The 18,132-nt window shown below is 35.1% G+C and overlaps 1 protein-coding gene across 2 annotated transcripts in view; it reads right to left on the bottom strand.

Annotated features, from left to right (window-relative positions):
- Window positions 1-2,964: 2,964 nt before the first annotated feature.
- LOC138307579 (pyrokinin-1 receptor-like) overlaps window positions 2,965-18,132 on the bottom strand; it is a 252,341-nt gene continuing 237,173 nt past the window's right edge. The window contains exons 3-4 of one of the 2 annotated variants that reach the window (XM_069248384.1): window positions 16,019-16,144; window positions 2,965-8,499 (exon numbers count right to left, since the gene is read on the bottom strand). In XM_069248384.1, coding sequence (XP_069104485.1) covers window positions 7,922-8,499; window positions 16,019-16,144 — 704 coding nt within the window. In that variant the 3' untranslated portion in view covers window positions 2,965-7,921. The remainder of the gene's footprint in view (window positions 8,500-16,018; window positions 16,145-18,132) is intronic. The other variant, XM_069248390.1, reaches the window with a different exon arrangement.

Here is an 18,132-nt window from a genome sequence, read left to right as displayed (position 1 = left end):
AAACAAGGCCAGATTACCCATACGAACCAAAACGAATACATGAAATAGAAATCGAAAAAGACACCGCAGGTACTATTGATCTTTGTTCTACATTAAAATTATACCATGAAGTCAATGGTGTTTGACTGTTTCTGATATCCGATATTCTGAGGTTTGTTTCTTATGACACAACTTTCATGGCAGTATAATGCTGCGTCCAAAATGAACCAGATTGATGACGAATGCATGTGAGCCTTACATTTTACGGTTATTCTAAATATTTAGTTGAACACATGAATAAATTGCATCCAAAGACAGCTAGGTACAGTATGCTTTAAGTGCATTACATTATAATATGTAACATAGTTTACGAGTGTTAGTAATCCTATATATTTTATAAAATTACTGCATATATATGATGAAAGTCGTTAAGGATCAAAAGAAACTTAAGATCCCAAATGTAGTCACCTTTGACTAGCACGCAATGGTGAAAGTAAGTACAAAAACAAACAACGCTGTCTATGTAGTACAGGGAGGTTTGGGGGGGATGTGGGGAGAGTTCTATAACATATACCATGGACTGACACAAAGCAGTTTTTAACATACTCACTTGGACATGATACAAAAGAACACTTAGTTATCGCCCCTTCACCAATTCATAGTGAAAACATCACACAGTTATTCTTCCTTTTACATTTCACCTTATACTTAGACATGGTTTTATCAATTAGATTTTTTTCTGACCTTTATACGTGGTTCTTATCATCAGATTTCCTCTGACATTTATACGTGGTTTTTATCATAAGACTTTCTCTGACATTTATACGTGGTTTTTATCATAAGACTTTCTCTGACATTTATACGTGGTTTTTATCATTATATTTCGTCTAACATTTATAGGTGGTTTTTATCATTATATTTCGTCTTACATCTATACGTCGTTTTTATCATTATAATTCGTCTGACATTTATACGTGGATTTTATCATCAAATTTCATCTGACATTTATACCTGGATTGTATCATCAAATTTCCTCTGACATTTATACCTGGATTTTATCATCAAATTTCCTCTGACATTTATACCTGGATTGTATCATCAAATTTCCTCTGACATTTATACCTGGATTTTATCATCAAATTTCCTCTGACATTTATACCTTGATTTTATCATCAGATTTCCTCTGACATTTACACGTCGTTTTATCATCAGATTTACCCTGACATCTAGACGTCTTTCTTATCATCAGATTTCCTCTGATATCTAGATGTAGTTTTTATCATAAGATTTCCTCTGACATTTAGACGTTGTTGGTATTTATCAGCAGATTTCCTCTAGCGCGATTGTGTTCTAGGTCGACGTTATGATCAGTACATTTAAATTTACTTTTAAAGATGCTCCATCGCTAACAAATAAATATTTTTCCTCAATAAAAAGCAAGAGAAGACGAATTAGTCTTTTTATTCAGTTACAAAAGTTACTTACTATAAACCATTACCACCATTGAAAAGTTTGAGCTTCTAATTTTATTTCAAGATAAAAATATCAAAAATAATTTATTGCATCCCGAAAAAAATTCAGTGGCACCATGTTCTATATAAAATGAAGTGCTGATTGCGTATGCACCAAAAGCAAAACAAATTATTTTATATTATTTTTGTGTTAATACACGATTAAACACCAACTATTGTTTAAGTTATGAGTATCATTTATGCTCTGTCGGCGGTGGAGCATCTTTCATCAAAAGATGATTTTGTAATTATTAATAAATAGTAATTTTTCGCCATTTTGTTGACGTAGAAATACATGAATAGAAATGATATTTAAGACCAGAAACAATAGTTTGCTGTGCCAAAATTAGTAGAACATTCTAACAAATTGTAATTATGATTTATTGAGTTATAGGCAATATTTGGGATAAATTGACTTATAAAATGACTTCTTTGTTTTTTTTTAATAACGAGCCTCATTCTTAAGTTTTATATCTATTTTAACATCTGTGCATATATCTACATTTGTACATAAGAGTGTTATAACAATAATTACGGCCTTCGAACAATTAATTCATTATCTTGACTATTCCATAGTTTTCATTTTCCTCCTATACTTAACATCTGTGTTTGTCAAATTTCAGAGACTTGAGAACGTCCAAGAAAGTCCATGATATCATGATGGGTGAGGATCGCTGTGGTCATTTTATAGTACTGTGAGTTCAAAAATGTTTGTTTGGTTGGAACATAAACACCAGGTTTGTGTGGTCCGTGAAGTCAGTGTGACGTACATATATTTTGTGTATTGCCAAGTCACTTTTCTAATGCCCGTGACAGGGTAATGATAATGAAAACACCACATATTCAATTTTTCAATGATTCTTCACAATATCACATCCTATCTTTAACTTTTTTTCCATTCGTATTTAATAAATCGGTGAACATAGTCATTAATTGTCAATGACGATCCTTGTCAAATTCTATTCTCCACGTCATACGTAATGACAAATATAAAAACAACTCACATTTCTCTATAGTTGCTATTTGCCCTATTTCTAAGATGAATGTTTTCTCACATAGTAAGGTATTACCCCATGGTTGCTAGGAGAAAACAACCAGACATGGACAACGTCACGAAAGGAGGTGCACAGCAGTGCCTTAGAGTGTGGTTTATGGAAAAGTTCAACATTCTAATTAACAGGTGATCAAATAAATCACTGGCACTTGTTAGACTTTATAAATACGTTACGTCAACGAAACAAAACAAGTATTTCCTTCATCATATCGCTATAGTTACGGTTATTTGCGATTTCTAGTAACCGAAAACTGTAACACTCGCTTTACTGACTTAGTAGATGACCTAGAGCTGGCGTGTGGAAAATCAATTCAATGCGCAGTTGTCTCTACATAGACTTAAATAGTGTGGATTCGCACAAAATAGCTTCCTCTGATTGAACGCAATTTCATATACTTGTCGTGTCATACATTTAATTTATGAAAAAAAGAGGAAACTGTGGATATGAAGTCTTAGAATCCGTTCTTACAATTGCTAAAGGTGGTTGTGATCATCGCACCTTGTAAAAAGCTGTACAAAATCAAGATTTCAATTTGACATATACTATATATATATATGAAGTGAACGCATGTAAGCAGGATATCTCATTATCACACATTCAACAGTATTTTAAATAGAGTTCCAGTACATCGGTGTCGAGATATAGATGACTCTAGTAAAGTGCTGTTACCGCCAATTAATTCCACGTTCATATTCTGACGTATAATTGTAACTGGATATAATTATACACATGAACTTCATTTTAAATTAATGTCTTGAACTTTAATACTCACGAATAAAAAGAATGTCTAATGGCATGTCTCCTATAGTGTATTACTGTTAGAATTAGACATATGCTCGAGCAGTTCTCGACCATACGGTATCAAAGAGAAGATTGCGAGATGTCTATTTTCAGACCGTTATGTTGTTAACATACTCTGAGCAACAGCAAAGAAAAACAACACTTTGTCAAAAATATCAAAATTTATTTGCACTGCTTAAAATTTCTTTTGGCTTTCTGTGACCGCTTCACCAAAAGTTAAATACATGTTACATTGTCAATACAATATACATGTAATTAACCAAATTAAATTATCTTATTGTTTACTTATTGTGTAAACTTACTGTAAAACATAAGTTTATATATGGACAAAGTGATGTAGAGTGGGTCACAATGTAGCGGTTATGACGGAAATGTGTTTACTTATTCATTATTTATTTTTACAAAGTTACTGGTTTGCTTGTGATAAGATGCGTATATTCATTTATAGTTCGCACACACGCACACACAACTATTTGAGCAAGTCACTAGGTATTCGTATCTGTTTTAGTGGTCAGTATTGTCATTGGCTTTCAGAAGTCCTTAATTCTAACACTTGTAACATAAATCATTATACAACGTATAGCACTATGCAGATTTAACCCACATATACAGAAAGCGGAGTATAGCTGGCAAAACTATTTAAAACAATACAACAAAACCGTGCAAGTTGTTCTGTACACCAATATGCTATTACACAAATATGAAGGAAATAAATCAGGATTTGCTTCCTTTACCGAATGTTACTCCATTGTGCAGTAGTTTCGTTTAAACAGACTTTCACTTCATTTCATTTTCAGAATATAGTGCTGCACATATCTGTTAATGGACAGTCCATATACACCAATGAAGTTTAATTACAGATGTGTATTGTATATCTATCAAAGCAATATAAAAAGACATAATATGTGTAGCACATAGCAACAAAAGTAATGGAGTATTTACATACTACAGAGTTTTCTATTACTGTGGGTAGGTATCGATTGTGACTTCATTTTTGTTCGTGAGCAAAATCACCAATCTCCCATGGTTCACTAAATAAGAAGAGCAATGAACTCTGGGAAAGATTGCAAAATCATGCTGTTTTCCTAGTCTCGCATTTCCCAGACTTCCGCCGCTGAACGAGACCAGCTGAATGGGCGTAGAGAGCCCGGGGATTACGAGACTAGTCGTTTTCCCCGAAAACTCGTAATCATATGACGTAACAATCAAGGGCAGATAATTATGTAATATGTTCATACTATGAAATGTTATGAGATAGTGAATATGCCATAATACTGTTTAAATTCACAATACAGTTCAATTTATACTCATAACTTGTCAGCCATTTAATATCATGGAATGTTAGAAACATATAAGCCTACAAAGTCATATAAACACGTATTGTTAAATGTACATCAATATGCCAATAGTAACATAGATTAAATTAAAGGGAAAATTGTAAAATTTATTAAATCATCAACACAATAATGATATACGCATAACTATATATTGTAGCACCGTTCAAAGGTCAATTAGCTTTAATGTCGAATATTTAAATTCATAAGCCAGTGTAACGGCTAATCCATACTTTGTGTTATATATGTGTAACTTATCGAATCATTTGCATGAAATGCTACTTATTGAAGGATCATAACTATGACATCCAGTATTTAATTATTGTGTTGTCCTGAAACCTCCTATTTGTAGCTGATCAATACAGCGTTACTCTATAAATGAACTTGACTGATATCGTATGTGTTTGTTTTTAGTCGGTATATAAATGTACTAGTCTTGCTATAAATAATATTAAGCAAAAGATGACCTAGTAAATGATAGTTTTAAAACTACATCGCCATTCCGATATTATACGTGGCCTCTAGTCATGTTGAGGACCAGCAAGAACGCTTTTAAAACTAAATATACACCGAATATAGCGATAATAGTGAAAATGGCTTAGCTGACAATATTTATAGTTTACCCTGAATATCAAAGGACTTGGTTTTCTCGCTATTTGTAAGGTATAGCAGGCATAGCTGATGTGATTCTAAAGAACAGAAAAATACAGAATGTTTAGTAGGTTTTGTCTTACTAAACGTGAAGCTTAATATAACGTATATTGTTATGTTATTTGTTTTCACATTTTATGTCTTTGATGTCTTTATTAATTTAAATGTTCATACCAGATAAAAAGGCGAGAGGACTAGCTTTGTGCGATATAACTGATTTGTGTTGTAACTCAAACATCACTAACATTATGTACAACAGATATTTTTACAAAACGGCTATCTTCATAGTAACCGTTACACCTTTATAATGTGAACAGTGTTGTAAATTATTGTAATTATTGGCGGAAACTTTCACTTATTTTGTCCTCTTTACATTTCCACGAACGTATCTACAAGCGAACAACATTATAAAAAAATATTTAACATGTAAATAAATTCATTATATACTGCCGAAATTAGCAAACAGTTTGAAAGCTCCACTAACAATACTTTGTAATAGAGTTCTTTTGGTTTATCTTCGCTGCCGCATAATATACATGTAATATGCTATCATATAATGCATATAAAAATGCTGAGTCGAATATTTCAATATATTGCAAATAAAATGTTTGGACGTATTAGAAAGCGAGATTTATAACATTTTAGGCAAAGCTTGTTTTTATAAATAAAACATGGTACAATGAAATGGACGTAGCTAATGACATATAAAGAACGAATCCAGTTTCTACACGTATCAACTTCAGAAGCTATATGAATAATTTGTCTGTTTTTACATGATATACTTTAAGTTAAAAACAACAGGACATAGAGATGGCTCTAGACCAAAGAATCTATAATTGAGAAAACACATTGAGTACTAAAAAGACATGATCCAAATCATCGGTATAACGTTAAATATTTTCAAGAAAAAAAGTAAAAATAAAATAAAAACATATTACATTGTAAAGTGAAAAAACTTATTCTTGATTACGATTGATAACCCTTCGTAATATCTAGGAAAACAAACTTTGTAGTGTCGATATGTATGGCCTTAAGTTTTGTGCGTTAAAGAGTAACTAACCTTCTCCCATTTTATAAATATGTGTGGTTTATTTTGCAATATTGCATCACAATGTTTTTGATGCTAAACGGAAACCCCCACTGAACTTTAACTTATCTAAATATTTACTTGCCATGGTAACTTTTAATTTTTAGATAAATCTATACAGCTGTACAGTATGTATGCCTGTATGTTGTATCAGCAGCCTCGATATTCCAGGGGTTCCGATCACTTACGATCTCTACACCCCTGGACTATCTCATAGTGAAATTGAATGCAGCTCAGCGGAAAACATTTGACCAATCACAGGCTAGCAGAGATTTCTTTTGAAGACTACAGAGAGAGCGACGCCTAACATCAAAGCCACACAGTCAACCACAGTGTACCGTTATATGGCTCGTTTGATGTTCATCAAATGACTAAATTACCTGTTCTATTCGGTTGCCTCCAGTTTTACTATGAAATAGTCCAGGGGTGTATATATTGTATGTATTTACAGCAGAAAGATATTATTTAGACCAAAAGCATGTCACCGGGAAAGAAATTACGATATAGCTTTATCCTATACGAAAGCAGCTGAACTAAGCAGTTTTATCTCAAATGTGTTTTTTTTCTACAGGTATATCACATGTAACTCAGACACATGTCAGATGTGGGATCAATATCTGTGCTGGAAACAGAAAATAATTCAAAACAAACTGTGAAATGTACAGTGGAACATACAGTACGACAAAACCATGACAAAATCGGTTTGTGGATTGGATAAAACGGAATATTAACATAAAGGTCATTCATAGTAGTTATACAATTAATAGACAACTATAATTTACATAAAATTAAAACATGACATTCGACTTTCCTTTAAGCACTTGTATCGAATTAGATATCTGTGTTCAATAGATTTAAACGAGCACTGCAACATTTCAAATATATATGTGAGTTATTGCTGTACCAAATCTATATACCTCCAATATATCATACCCGCACATAAACATTTGTAACAAATATAGAAACAAATAATAACAAATAGACGGATAAGATATGAAACAACGGTAATATTACGCATTTTGGATATAATATTGAGGGGAAAAGTATTTCAGCGAAACTCGTTATTAATATTTAGCTTTAATTTCACTCAGACATGTAAGAAGATGAAGTAGATATGGAATAAATCACATATAAATTGTAATTATACCTATCTATTTTCTAATGACATCCTTTTTATTTTTATTTCATCATTGTCTAAGTATTCAACTAGATTGAGCTATAAGTACCGTAATTTCATTTTCTTTGTAGTCATAGTGTTGCGTTCCAAACATACAATTTACCAACTGTTAAAACAAACTTCATTTTTTTAACATCAACCAATGACCATATCCATCTGGTGATTACCATATCCTAATCGTGTAATATGAAATTTTGGTATACGCCGCTATATATAAAAGCAGTACAATGGTTTTTTACACTTTAGAATTATATAACAGCCAATCATCACAAAGGTCAATATTGAGCAGTGTCAACTGAGATGTGTCTCTCGGCATCTGTACATATTTAAATGAGATTAACATTGACGTCCCTTTCCATCACTTCCGGTACAGAGTCAAACGATTTTAGATGACATTCGTCCCGGAAGCACTGTAGTCGTTTCAAGGTCTCTATGTCTTGGTATGAAGCGTTGCTGAATTGTTTACAAAACATCTGGCTCTCGATACTCTGTCGCGTCCGATGACTCGAACAACTTTTGTGTCGACACAAGCAATGGAGACGCCCGTCAGAATGCGCATGCGTACCACTACTTGACCCACACCCGGTAGAAACTTTTAACAATGTATCTTTTGTTGAACCTTGGTTCAATGGGTGTTCTGTCTTTGATAAACGTCGGTTGTGTTTTTGGTAGAATGTGTCCAATACTATTGGTTTCTGTGGGAACAGATATCTCATACCACTGGGCGTCGTGGATTGCTGCTCATTCTTGTTGATGAAAATTGCTTTCAGTTTATAAAACGTTGGGAACGCCTCAAGGTTAAGACAGCACCGACAAAATGTACGTTTGAAAGCATATCTGAATTTCCGTGATAAGACATTGTAAAGGATGGGATTCACGGTGGAGCTGAGGAAATAAAGCACACCTGTCAATCAGAAAAGAAAACAATAAGTATTTGCATTGTTATATAACGTTAATGATAAATGTTCAACACAGAACTATAAACATTTATTTAACTTACAAGATAAAGTTATTTATAAGTTTACAATATTTCCAGGTCTACTTTTATTGACAAATTAGTGTTGTTACAATGTTATGTATTTAACGTAAATAAAGGAGCTAAAGAATAATGGCAACAAGGACAGAGTCATTCAGATCCCTCGCCAATGGAGATATCAAAGCTGAAGTAAGTTTGATTGTGGAGACTTATGTGTATGAAAAAAAACCAGGAAAAAGGAAGTTGAGCTAAAGAAAAATGGAGTATAATTCAAGTAGAGCGGGGCTGCAATTGTTGAATCAGGTATACAGCCTTGACATTTATATTAGCCTATATACACAAAGATGGGTGGAGTTTTGCAAAATAACATTTACCATTTACCATGATATTTTCAGCAATGTTTCCATGGTAACGGAAAAAGTGTAAAAAATGAAAACCTAAAAATAGCAAAAGGTACTACTAGACCATAAAAAAAATGTGTCTATGAAGTTTCGTGGAAATATCTCTGCTGGTTTTAGAGTTATGCTCCGGAAATGAACCTGCTACAAAAATATGATATTTTCAGCAATGTTTCTATGGTTACAGAAAAAAGCACAAAAAGTGAAAACCTATAAATAGCAAAAGGCACTACTAGACCATAAGAACAATGTGTCTATGACGTTTCATGGAAATATCTATGCTGTTTTTAGAGTTGTGCTCCGGAAACGAACCTGGTACAAAAATATGATATTTTCAGCAATGTTTCCATGGTTACGGAAAAAGTGCAAAAAATGAAAACCTAAAAATAGCAAAAGGCACTACTAGACCATAAGAACAATGTGTCAATGAAGTTTCATGGAAATATCTCTGCTGGTTTTAAAGTTGTGCTCCAGAAACGATTCTTACACAAAAATCTGCCATTTTCAGCAATGTTTCCATGATAACAAAAAAGTACAAAAAGTGAAAACCTTGAAATAGTAAAAGGCACTACTAGACCATAAGACCAATGTGTCTATGAGGTTTCGTGGAAATATCTCTTCTGGTTTTAGAGTTATGCTGCGGAAACGAACCTGGTTCAAAAATATGATATTTTCAGCAATGTTTCCATAGTTACGGAAAAAATGCAAAAAATGAAAGCCTAAAAATAGCAAAAGGCACTACTAGACCATAAGAACAATGTGTCTATGAAGTTTCGTGGAAATACCTCTACTGGTTTAAGAGTTATGCTCCGGAAACCATTCGTACGGACGGACGGACGGACGGACGGACGGAACCCATTTGTATATCCCCCGCCAACTTCGTTGGGCGGGGGATAAAAAATGAAGTTATTAATCAACTGAAAAATACATCATTATCTGCGTTGATAAAAATAATTCATTAATCCTACGATAGCGTTTCAAAATAAATCGTATTCAGTATATAACATCAATTAGTGACATAACGATCTCTTGTACCTTCGGAACATTAAGAACGTGCGAACAATTTAAGGTATTCTCAATTCGTATGATGTTTGATGAAAATTTTCTAATCGTTGCCGTTCATCTTGCCATGTTTCTTTTCGGAATTATTCTTATTTCATCATTGTCTAAGTATTCAACTAGATTGAGCTATAAGTACCGTAATTTCATTTTCTTTGTAGTCATAGTGTTGCGTTCCAAACATACAATTTACCAACTGTTAAAACAAACTTCATTTTTTTAACATCAACCAATGACCATATCCATCTGGTGATTACCATATCCTAATCGTGTAATATGAAATTTTGGTATACGCTGCTATATATAAAAGCAGTACAATGGTTTTTACACTTTAGAATTATATAACAGCCAATCACCACAAAGGTCAATATTGAGCAGTGTCAACTGAGATGTGTCTCTCGGCATCTGTACATATTTATATGAAATTAACATTGACGTCCCTTTCCATCACTTCCGGTACAGAATCCAACGATTTTAGATGACATTCGTCCCGGAAGCACTGTAGTCGTTTCAAGGTCTCTATGTCTTGATATGAAGCGTTGCTGAATTGTTTACAAAACATCTGGCTCTCGATACTCTGTTCAGCAATGTTTCTATGGTTACAGAAAAAAGCACAAAAAGTGAAAACCTATAAATAGCAAAAGGCACTACTAGACCATAAGAACAATGTGTCTATGACGTTTCATGGAAATATCTCTGCTGGTTTTAGAGTTGTGCTCCGGAAACGAACCTGGTACAAACATATGATATTTTCAGCAATGTTTCCATGGTTACGGAAAAAGTGCAAAAAATGAAAACCTTAAAATAGCAAAAGGCACTACTAGACCATAAGAACAATGTGTCTATGAAGTTTCATGGAAATATCTCTGCTGGTTTTAGAGTTGTGCTCCAGAAACGATTCTTACACAAAAATCTGCCATTTTCAGCAATGTTTACATGATAACAAAAAAGTACAAAAAGTGAAAACCTTGAAATAGTAAAAGGCACTACTAGACCATAAGACCAATGTGTCTATGAGGTTTCGTGGAAATATCTCTTCTGGTTTTAGAGTTATGCTGCGGAAACGAACCTGGTTCAAAAATATGATATTTTCAGCAATGTTTCCATAGTTACGGAAAAAATGCAAAAAAATGAAAGCCTTAAAATAGCAAAAGGCACTACTAGACCATAAGAACAATGTGTCTATGAAGTTTCGTGGAAATACCTCTACTGGTTTAAGAGTTATGCTCCGGAAACCATTCGTACGGACGGACGGACAGACGGACGGACGGACGGACGGAACCCATTTGTATATACCCCGCCAACTTCGTTGGGCGGGGGATAAAAAATGAAGTTATTAATCAACTGAAAAATACATCATTATCTGCGTTGATAAAAATAATTCATTAATCCTACGATAGCGTTTCAAAATAAATCGTATTCAGTATATAACATCAATTAGTGACATAACGATCTCTTGTACCTTCGGAACATTAAGAACGTGCGAACAATTTAAGGTATTCTCAATTCGTATGATGTTTGATGAAAATTTTCTAATCGTTGCCGTTCATCTTGCCATGTTTCTTTTCGGAATTATTCTGAATCATAACAAGGACATAGTCATTCAGATCCCCCGCCAATGGAGATATCAAAGCTGAAGTAAGTTTGATTGTGGAGAATTGATGTGTATGAAAAAAAAACAGGAAAAAGGAAGTTGAGCCAAAGAAAGATGGAGTATAATTCAAGTAGAGCGGGGCTGCAATTGTTGAATCAGGTATACAGCCTTGACATTTATATTAGCCTATATACACAAAGATGGGTGGAGTTTTGCAAAATAACATTTACCATTTACCATGATATTTTCAGCAATGTTTCCATGGTAACGGAAAAAGTGCAAAAAATGAAAACCTAAAAATAGCAAAAGGTACTACTAGACCATAAAAAGAATGTGTCTTTGAAGTTTCATGGAAATATCTATGCTGGTTTTAGAGTTATGCTCCGGACATAAACCTGATACAAAAATATGATATTTTCAGCAATGCTTCTATGGTTACAGAAAAAGGCACAAAAAGTGAAAACCTAAAAATTGCAAAAGGCACTACTAGACTATAAGAACAATGTGTCTATGAAGTTTCATGGAAACATCTCTGCTGGTTTTAAAGTTGTGCTCCGGAAACTATTCTTACACAAAAATCTGCCATTTTCAGCAATGTTTCCATGGTTACAGAAAAAAGTACAAAAAGGGAAAACCTTAAAATAGCAAAAGGCACTACTAGACCATAAGACTAATGTGCCTATGGAGTTCCGTGCATATATCTCAACCGGTTTTAGAGTTATGCTGCGGAAACGAACCTGGTACAAAAATATGATATTTTCAGTAATGTTTCCATGGTTACGGAAAAAGTGCAAAAAATGAAAACCTAAAAATAGCAAAAGGCACTACTAGACCATAAGAACAATGTGTCTATGAAGTTTCATGGAAATATCTCTGCTGGTTTTAGAGTTGTGCTCCGGAAACGATTCTTACACAAAAATCTGCCATTTTCAGCAATGTTTCCATGGTTACAGAAAAAAGTACAAAAAGTGAAATCCTTAAAATAGCAAAAGGTACTACTAGACCATAAGACCAATGTGTCTATGAAGTTTCATGGAAATATCTCTGCTGGTTTTAGAGTTGTGCTGCCGAAACGAACCTGGTACAAAAATATGATATTTTCAGCAATGTTTCCATGGTTACGGAAAAAATGCAAAAAAATGAAAACCTAAAAATAGCAAAAGGCACTACTAGACCATAAGAACAATGTGTCTATGAAGTTTCGTGGAAATACCTCTACTGGTTTAAGAGTTATGCTCCGGAAACCATTCGTACGGACGGACGGACGGATGCGGAAACGGACGGACGGACGGACGGACGGACGGACGGACGGAACCCATTTGTATATCCCCCGCCAACTTCGTTGGGCGGGGGATAACAAAAACCGAGCAGATCAGTTGACAATGAAAAATAGATGGTGACGACCTATATCAAATCACATTTCCAAATCCGCTTAAGGATGCACATTTCAGTCACATACAGTATCACCAAATCGTTTGAGAATCCCATTGTTAAAACAAATGTGAGGGAGAAAGTCATTGTTTATATTGTGTATATTGTGTATAAGAGGTAATGTATTTGTGTGACGTAGGACGGTGTCTTTTTACGTAACTTAGCGCATTGATTTTACACTCTGGTCACGTCAATCTGTATGTAATCGTTCGAAAATATGACCAAGCCATATTAGGCACCAATCATTACGTCACCGAGATAAGGAGACAAATCACTCTGAGGTCCGTGTTTTAGGACGGCTAGGCGCTAATGGCTTCCAAGACTATTCACTGTCGGAGGAGACGGTATCCGAAGCAACACATTATAGGATGGCTACGACATAACACATTGCAGGATGGTTACAGCGCATTACAGGATGGCTACGACATAACACATTACAGGATGGCTACAGCAGATACGTAGCAGGAATGGCAACATTTATCGATTGATGTGAGATACCAAAATTTGTTATGTCAAGCAAAAAAAGGTAAAATCATGGCGGGTTTAGGTGTTGTAAGGAGTGACGCCATAAATAAGTCTTCTCTAATATTTACAGAGCTTTTCTTTGCATCGCGATGTCCCTGTACTTACCTGATACGTAGAACAGTTTACTATCTCGATGTCCCTGTTCCTACCTGATACGTAGACCAGTTTACTATCTCGATCTCCCTTTACCTACATGAAACGTATACCAGTCTTCAGTCTCTATGTCCATGTACCTATCTGATACGTAGAACAGTTCAACTATCTCGACGTCCCTATTCCTACCTGATACGTAAAACAGTTCAACTATCTCGACGTCCCCGTTCCTACCTGCTACGTAGAACAGTTTACTATTTCGATGTCCCTGTTCCTACCTGATACGTAGACCAGTTTACTATCTCAAACTCCCTGCACCTACCTTAAACGCTGAACAGTTTACTATCTCGATGTCCTTTACCTACCTAAAACGTAGAACAGTGTACTTTCTCGATGTCCTTGTACCTACCTGATATGTAGGCCAGTTTACTATCTCGTCTATGTACCTACCTGATACGTAGAACAGTTAACTATCTCGATGTCCCTACACCTACCTAATACGTAGAACAGTTTACTATCTCGATGTCCCTGTACCTACCCGATAAGTAGAACTGTTTACTATCTCGACAACCTGTTCCTACCTGATACGTAGAACAGTTAACTATCTCGACGTCCCTGTTCCTACCTGATACGTAGAACTCTTTACTATCTCGACGTCCCTGTACCTACCTGATACGTAAAACTGTTTACTATCTCGATGTCCCTGTTCCTACCTGATACTTAGACCAATTTACTATCTCGATGTTCCTGTACCTACATGATATGTAGTGCAGTTTACTATCTCGATCTCCCTGTACCTACCTGATACGTAGAACAGTTTACAATCTCGATGTCCCTGTACCTACATGATACGTATAACAGTTCAACTATCTCGACGTCCCTGTTCCTACCTGATACATAGAACAGTTTACTATCTCGATGTCCCTGTTCCTACCTGATACGTAGACCAGTTTACTATCTCAAACTCCCTGCACCTACCTTAAACGCTGAACAGTTTACTATCTCGATGTCCTTTACCTACCTAAAACGTAGAACAGTGTACTTTCTCGATTTCTTTGTACCTACCTGATATGTAGACCAGTTTACTATCTCGTCTATGTACCTACCTGATACGTAGAACAGTTAACTATCTCGATGTCCCTACACCTACCTAATACGTAGAACTGTTTACTATCTCGACAACCTGTTCCTACCTGATACGTAGAACAGTTAACTATCTCGACGTCCCTGTTCCTATTTGATACGTAGAACTCTTTACTATTTCGACGTCCCTGTTCCTACCTGATACGTAGAAACTCTTTACTATCTCGACGTCCCTGTACCTACCTGATACGTAGAACTGTTTACTATCTCGATGTCCCTGTTCCTACCTAATACGTAGAACAGTTTACTATCTCGATGTCTCTGTACCTACCTGATACGTAGAACTGTTTTCTATCTCGACGTCCCTGTCCCTACCTGATACGTAGAACAGTTTGCTATTTCGACGTCCCTGCTCCTACCTGATACGTAGAACAGTTTACTACCTCGACGTCCCTGTTCCTACCTGATACATAGAACAGTTAACTATCTCGATCTCTCTGTACATACATGATACGTAGAACAGTTTACTATCTCGAGGTCCCTGTTCCTACCTGATACGTAGAACAGTCTACTATCTTGATGTCCCTGTACCTACCTGATACGTAGATCAGTTTACTATCTCGATGTCCCTGTACCTACCTGATACATAGAACGGTTTACTATCGCGATGTCCCTGTTCCTACCTGATACGTAGAACATTTTACTATCTCGATCTCCCTGTTCCTACCTGATACGTAGACCAGTTTACTATTTCGATCTCCCTGTACCTACCTTATACATAGAACAGTTTACTATCTCGATGTCCCTGTTCCTATCTGATACGTAGACCAGTTTACTATTTCGATCTCCCTGTACCTACATGATACGTAGAACATTCTTCAGTCTCGATGTCCATGTACATGTACCTACCTAAAACGTAGAACAGTGTACTTTCTCGATGTCCTTGTACCTACCTGATATGTAGACCAAATTAGTATCTCGTTTATGTACCTACCTGATATGTAGAACTGTTTACTATCTCGATGTATCTGTTCCTACCTGATACGTAGATCAGTTTACTATCTCGACGTCCCTGTTCCTACCTGATACGTAGAACAGTTTTCCATCTCGATGTCCCTGTACCTTCCTGATATGTAGAACACTTAACTATCTCGATGTCCCTGTACCTACCTGATACGTAGAACAGTTAACTAGCTCGATGTCCCTACACCTACCTAATACGTAGAACAGTTTACTACATATATCTCGATGTCCATGTACCTACCTGATACGTAGAACAGTTTACTATGTATCTCGATTTCCTCTGGAGTCCACGTCTTTATGTACAAAGATGTGAGTCTCTGGGCGTGGAAAGGTGCCCAGCAAACAAAAAAAGCCACCACTACTGCAACTAAAAAGAAAAAGGAATATAAGCTATTGAGAAGGAAAGATAATTATGAATAAAATCAAAGTGATTACATGAAATGTGACTTGTCTTGGTGACAGTGCTTATTTGTTTATTTCTAATTGCCTGGTTTGTTGTCATTCTGTATTCCAAATGACCATATATTTGTGTAATTAGCGTTACGCATACAACCTTGATGAACAACAAGCCGATTTACAAGTGTTCATGACGTTTATTAGTGTACAGGAATAGTCCTTAACTTGAAGCTAGAATTAGATTGTAAAGTATATCATATTGATCATATTGTTATTTGTCTAAAGTTTTTTTTTTAAATTAAAAACAAATACTAGGGTAAGGTCGCTTATCAACCGCCTTTATCCTACTAAGGAACAGGAAGCATTGATGAAATAGATGCCTTGCTTTTAATCTCTGATGAGCAGCAGAGATGTGAAGGTCGATCGAACTAAGTTGTTGATTCCCAATAATGGCGGGAGATAATTTGCATCGATATTTTTATCGAAGAGAGATAAAGGATTTATTGCATTTCTAAGAGTCAATTTTGCAATCATATCAGATTATCCCAGTAGTTAAATACGTAAGAACCATCGTTCCCATGGTTACTGTCCGTGTTTACAAGGTAACGTATCTGAAATGCTGCGCTTAATAATTTTCCTGACGTTGTCACGTTTCTGATATTCAGCTAGTTTATATAAACAGTAATATCCCTCTAAATCATGTAGTCTCCCATTGGGAAGATAAGACATCATCCTAACGCAACATTTGTTTTAACATATCCAGATAATTGTCTTGATTCAGAAATCTGGTGTTTATCACTTTGACGCTTGAAATGGTGCCATCGTAGTTATTTACAAGCGTTTGCTTAACAATATTACACCCCGGGGATCTTCGCTACAAAAATGGTCTGTATTAATCGCGTGTTTACGTGTTATCGCTATATCTATATTGTATGTAATGATTGCACGTAGTGGGTCAGACATCTATTCGTTTCGACACGACAACGTGACAAGCTTAAATACTCAGGGGTCAGACTGGCATTTATGGTCATTCGTGACATCGTAACATCAACATCGTCGGTTATCGTAGTCGTATCATCAGGGTTTAACATCAGAAAAAGACGGGTTAATTAAACAAAATATAAAATCGCGTTAACGAAGCAAAGAACAAAAGTAGAATAAATGCTCAGCAAAATGAGTAACATCCAAAACATTAATACGTGTCGTCGAAAGTGAAATACAAAAATTTACGTAAGACAAAGGAATCAAACTACAATAGCTTATTCTATTTTGGTGTTGTTTTAAATTATATGAATAGTAATGGTAATTGAAGATGGTAACATGTTTTGAAGCTAAGAAGGGCGTAGAACTTGAAAACAAACATATACCTACATGTACGAAAGCTACTCACATAAGGAATACTATACAGCTAGTTTTACCAAAAATGACACTCAATGAGGAGAAATGAATTCGTAAAGAGAACTTGTTTGATAAATCACTTTAGATATATTCAAACAAATGTTCTTATTTTATCGGTAACGTTTAACTATGACAGCCTCATCATTCAGATAGAAGAAGCAATTCGAGAGTTCGAACCTCTAAGTCTGTAGCGACTTTCGGTATTTAAAGTTTTTATTAGTATTCTAAGACAAATTTCTTTTTTATTTGAAACTGTAATACGGTAAAATCTCCAAAGATCAAGATCGCGGCATGAAAATTGTTTGACACAAATTTCAGTTTTTAATTATTTCATCACTATAAAGATGTCGAATAATTCTATCATCCATCAGATTTCAAATGTCATACATCAACAGCATGTCAGAAAAGGAAATTAAACACAGACAATTGAAATTCTAGGAATATATTAATCTAAAACAAATTTGTTTGAGACTTTAATATAGTGCAGTAAATACACTTTACCAGTATTGATATAAAGCTCGACATTTCATCTGTTATCCACCAGAATCGTGAAGCATCAGT

Source organism: Argopecten irradians, chromosome 1, assembly GCF_041381155.1.
Source record: "Argopecten irradians isolate NY chromosome 1, Ai_NY, whole genome shotgun sequence".
In the NCBI taxonomy this organism is placed as follows: Eukaryota; Metazoa; Mollusca; class Bivalvia; order Pectinida; family Pectinidae; genus Argopecten; species Argopecten irradians.
This window is presented reverse-complemented; position numbering and strand designations above follow the sequence as displayed.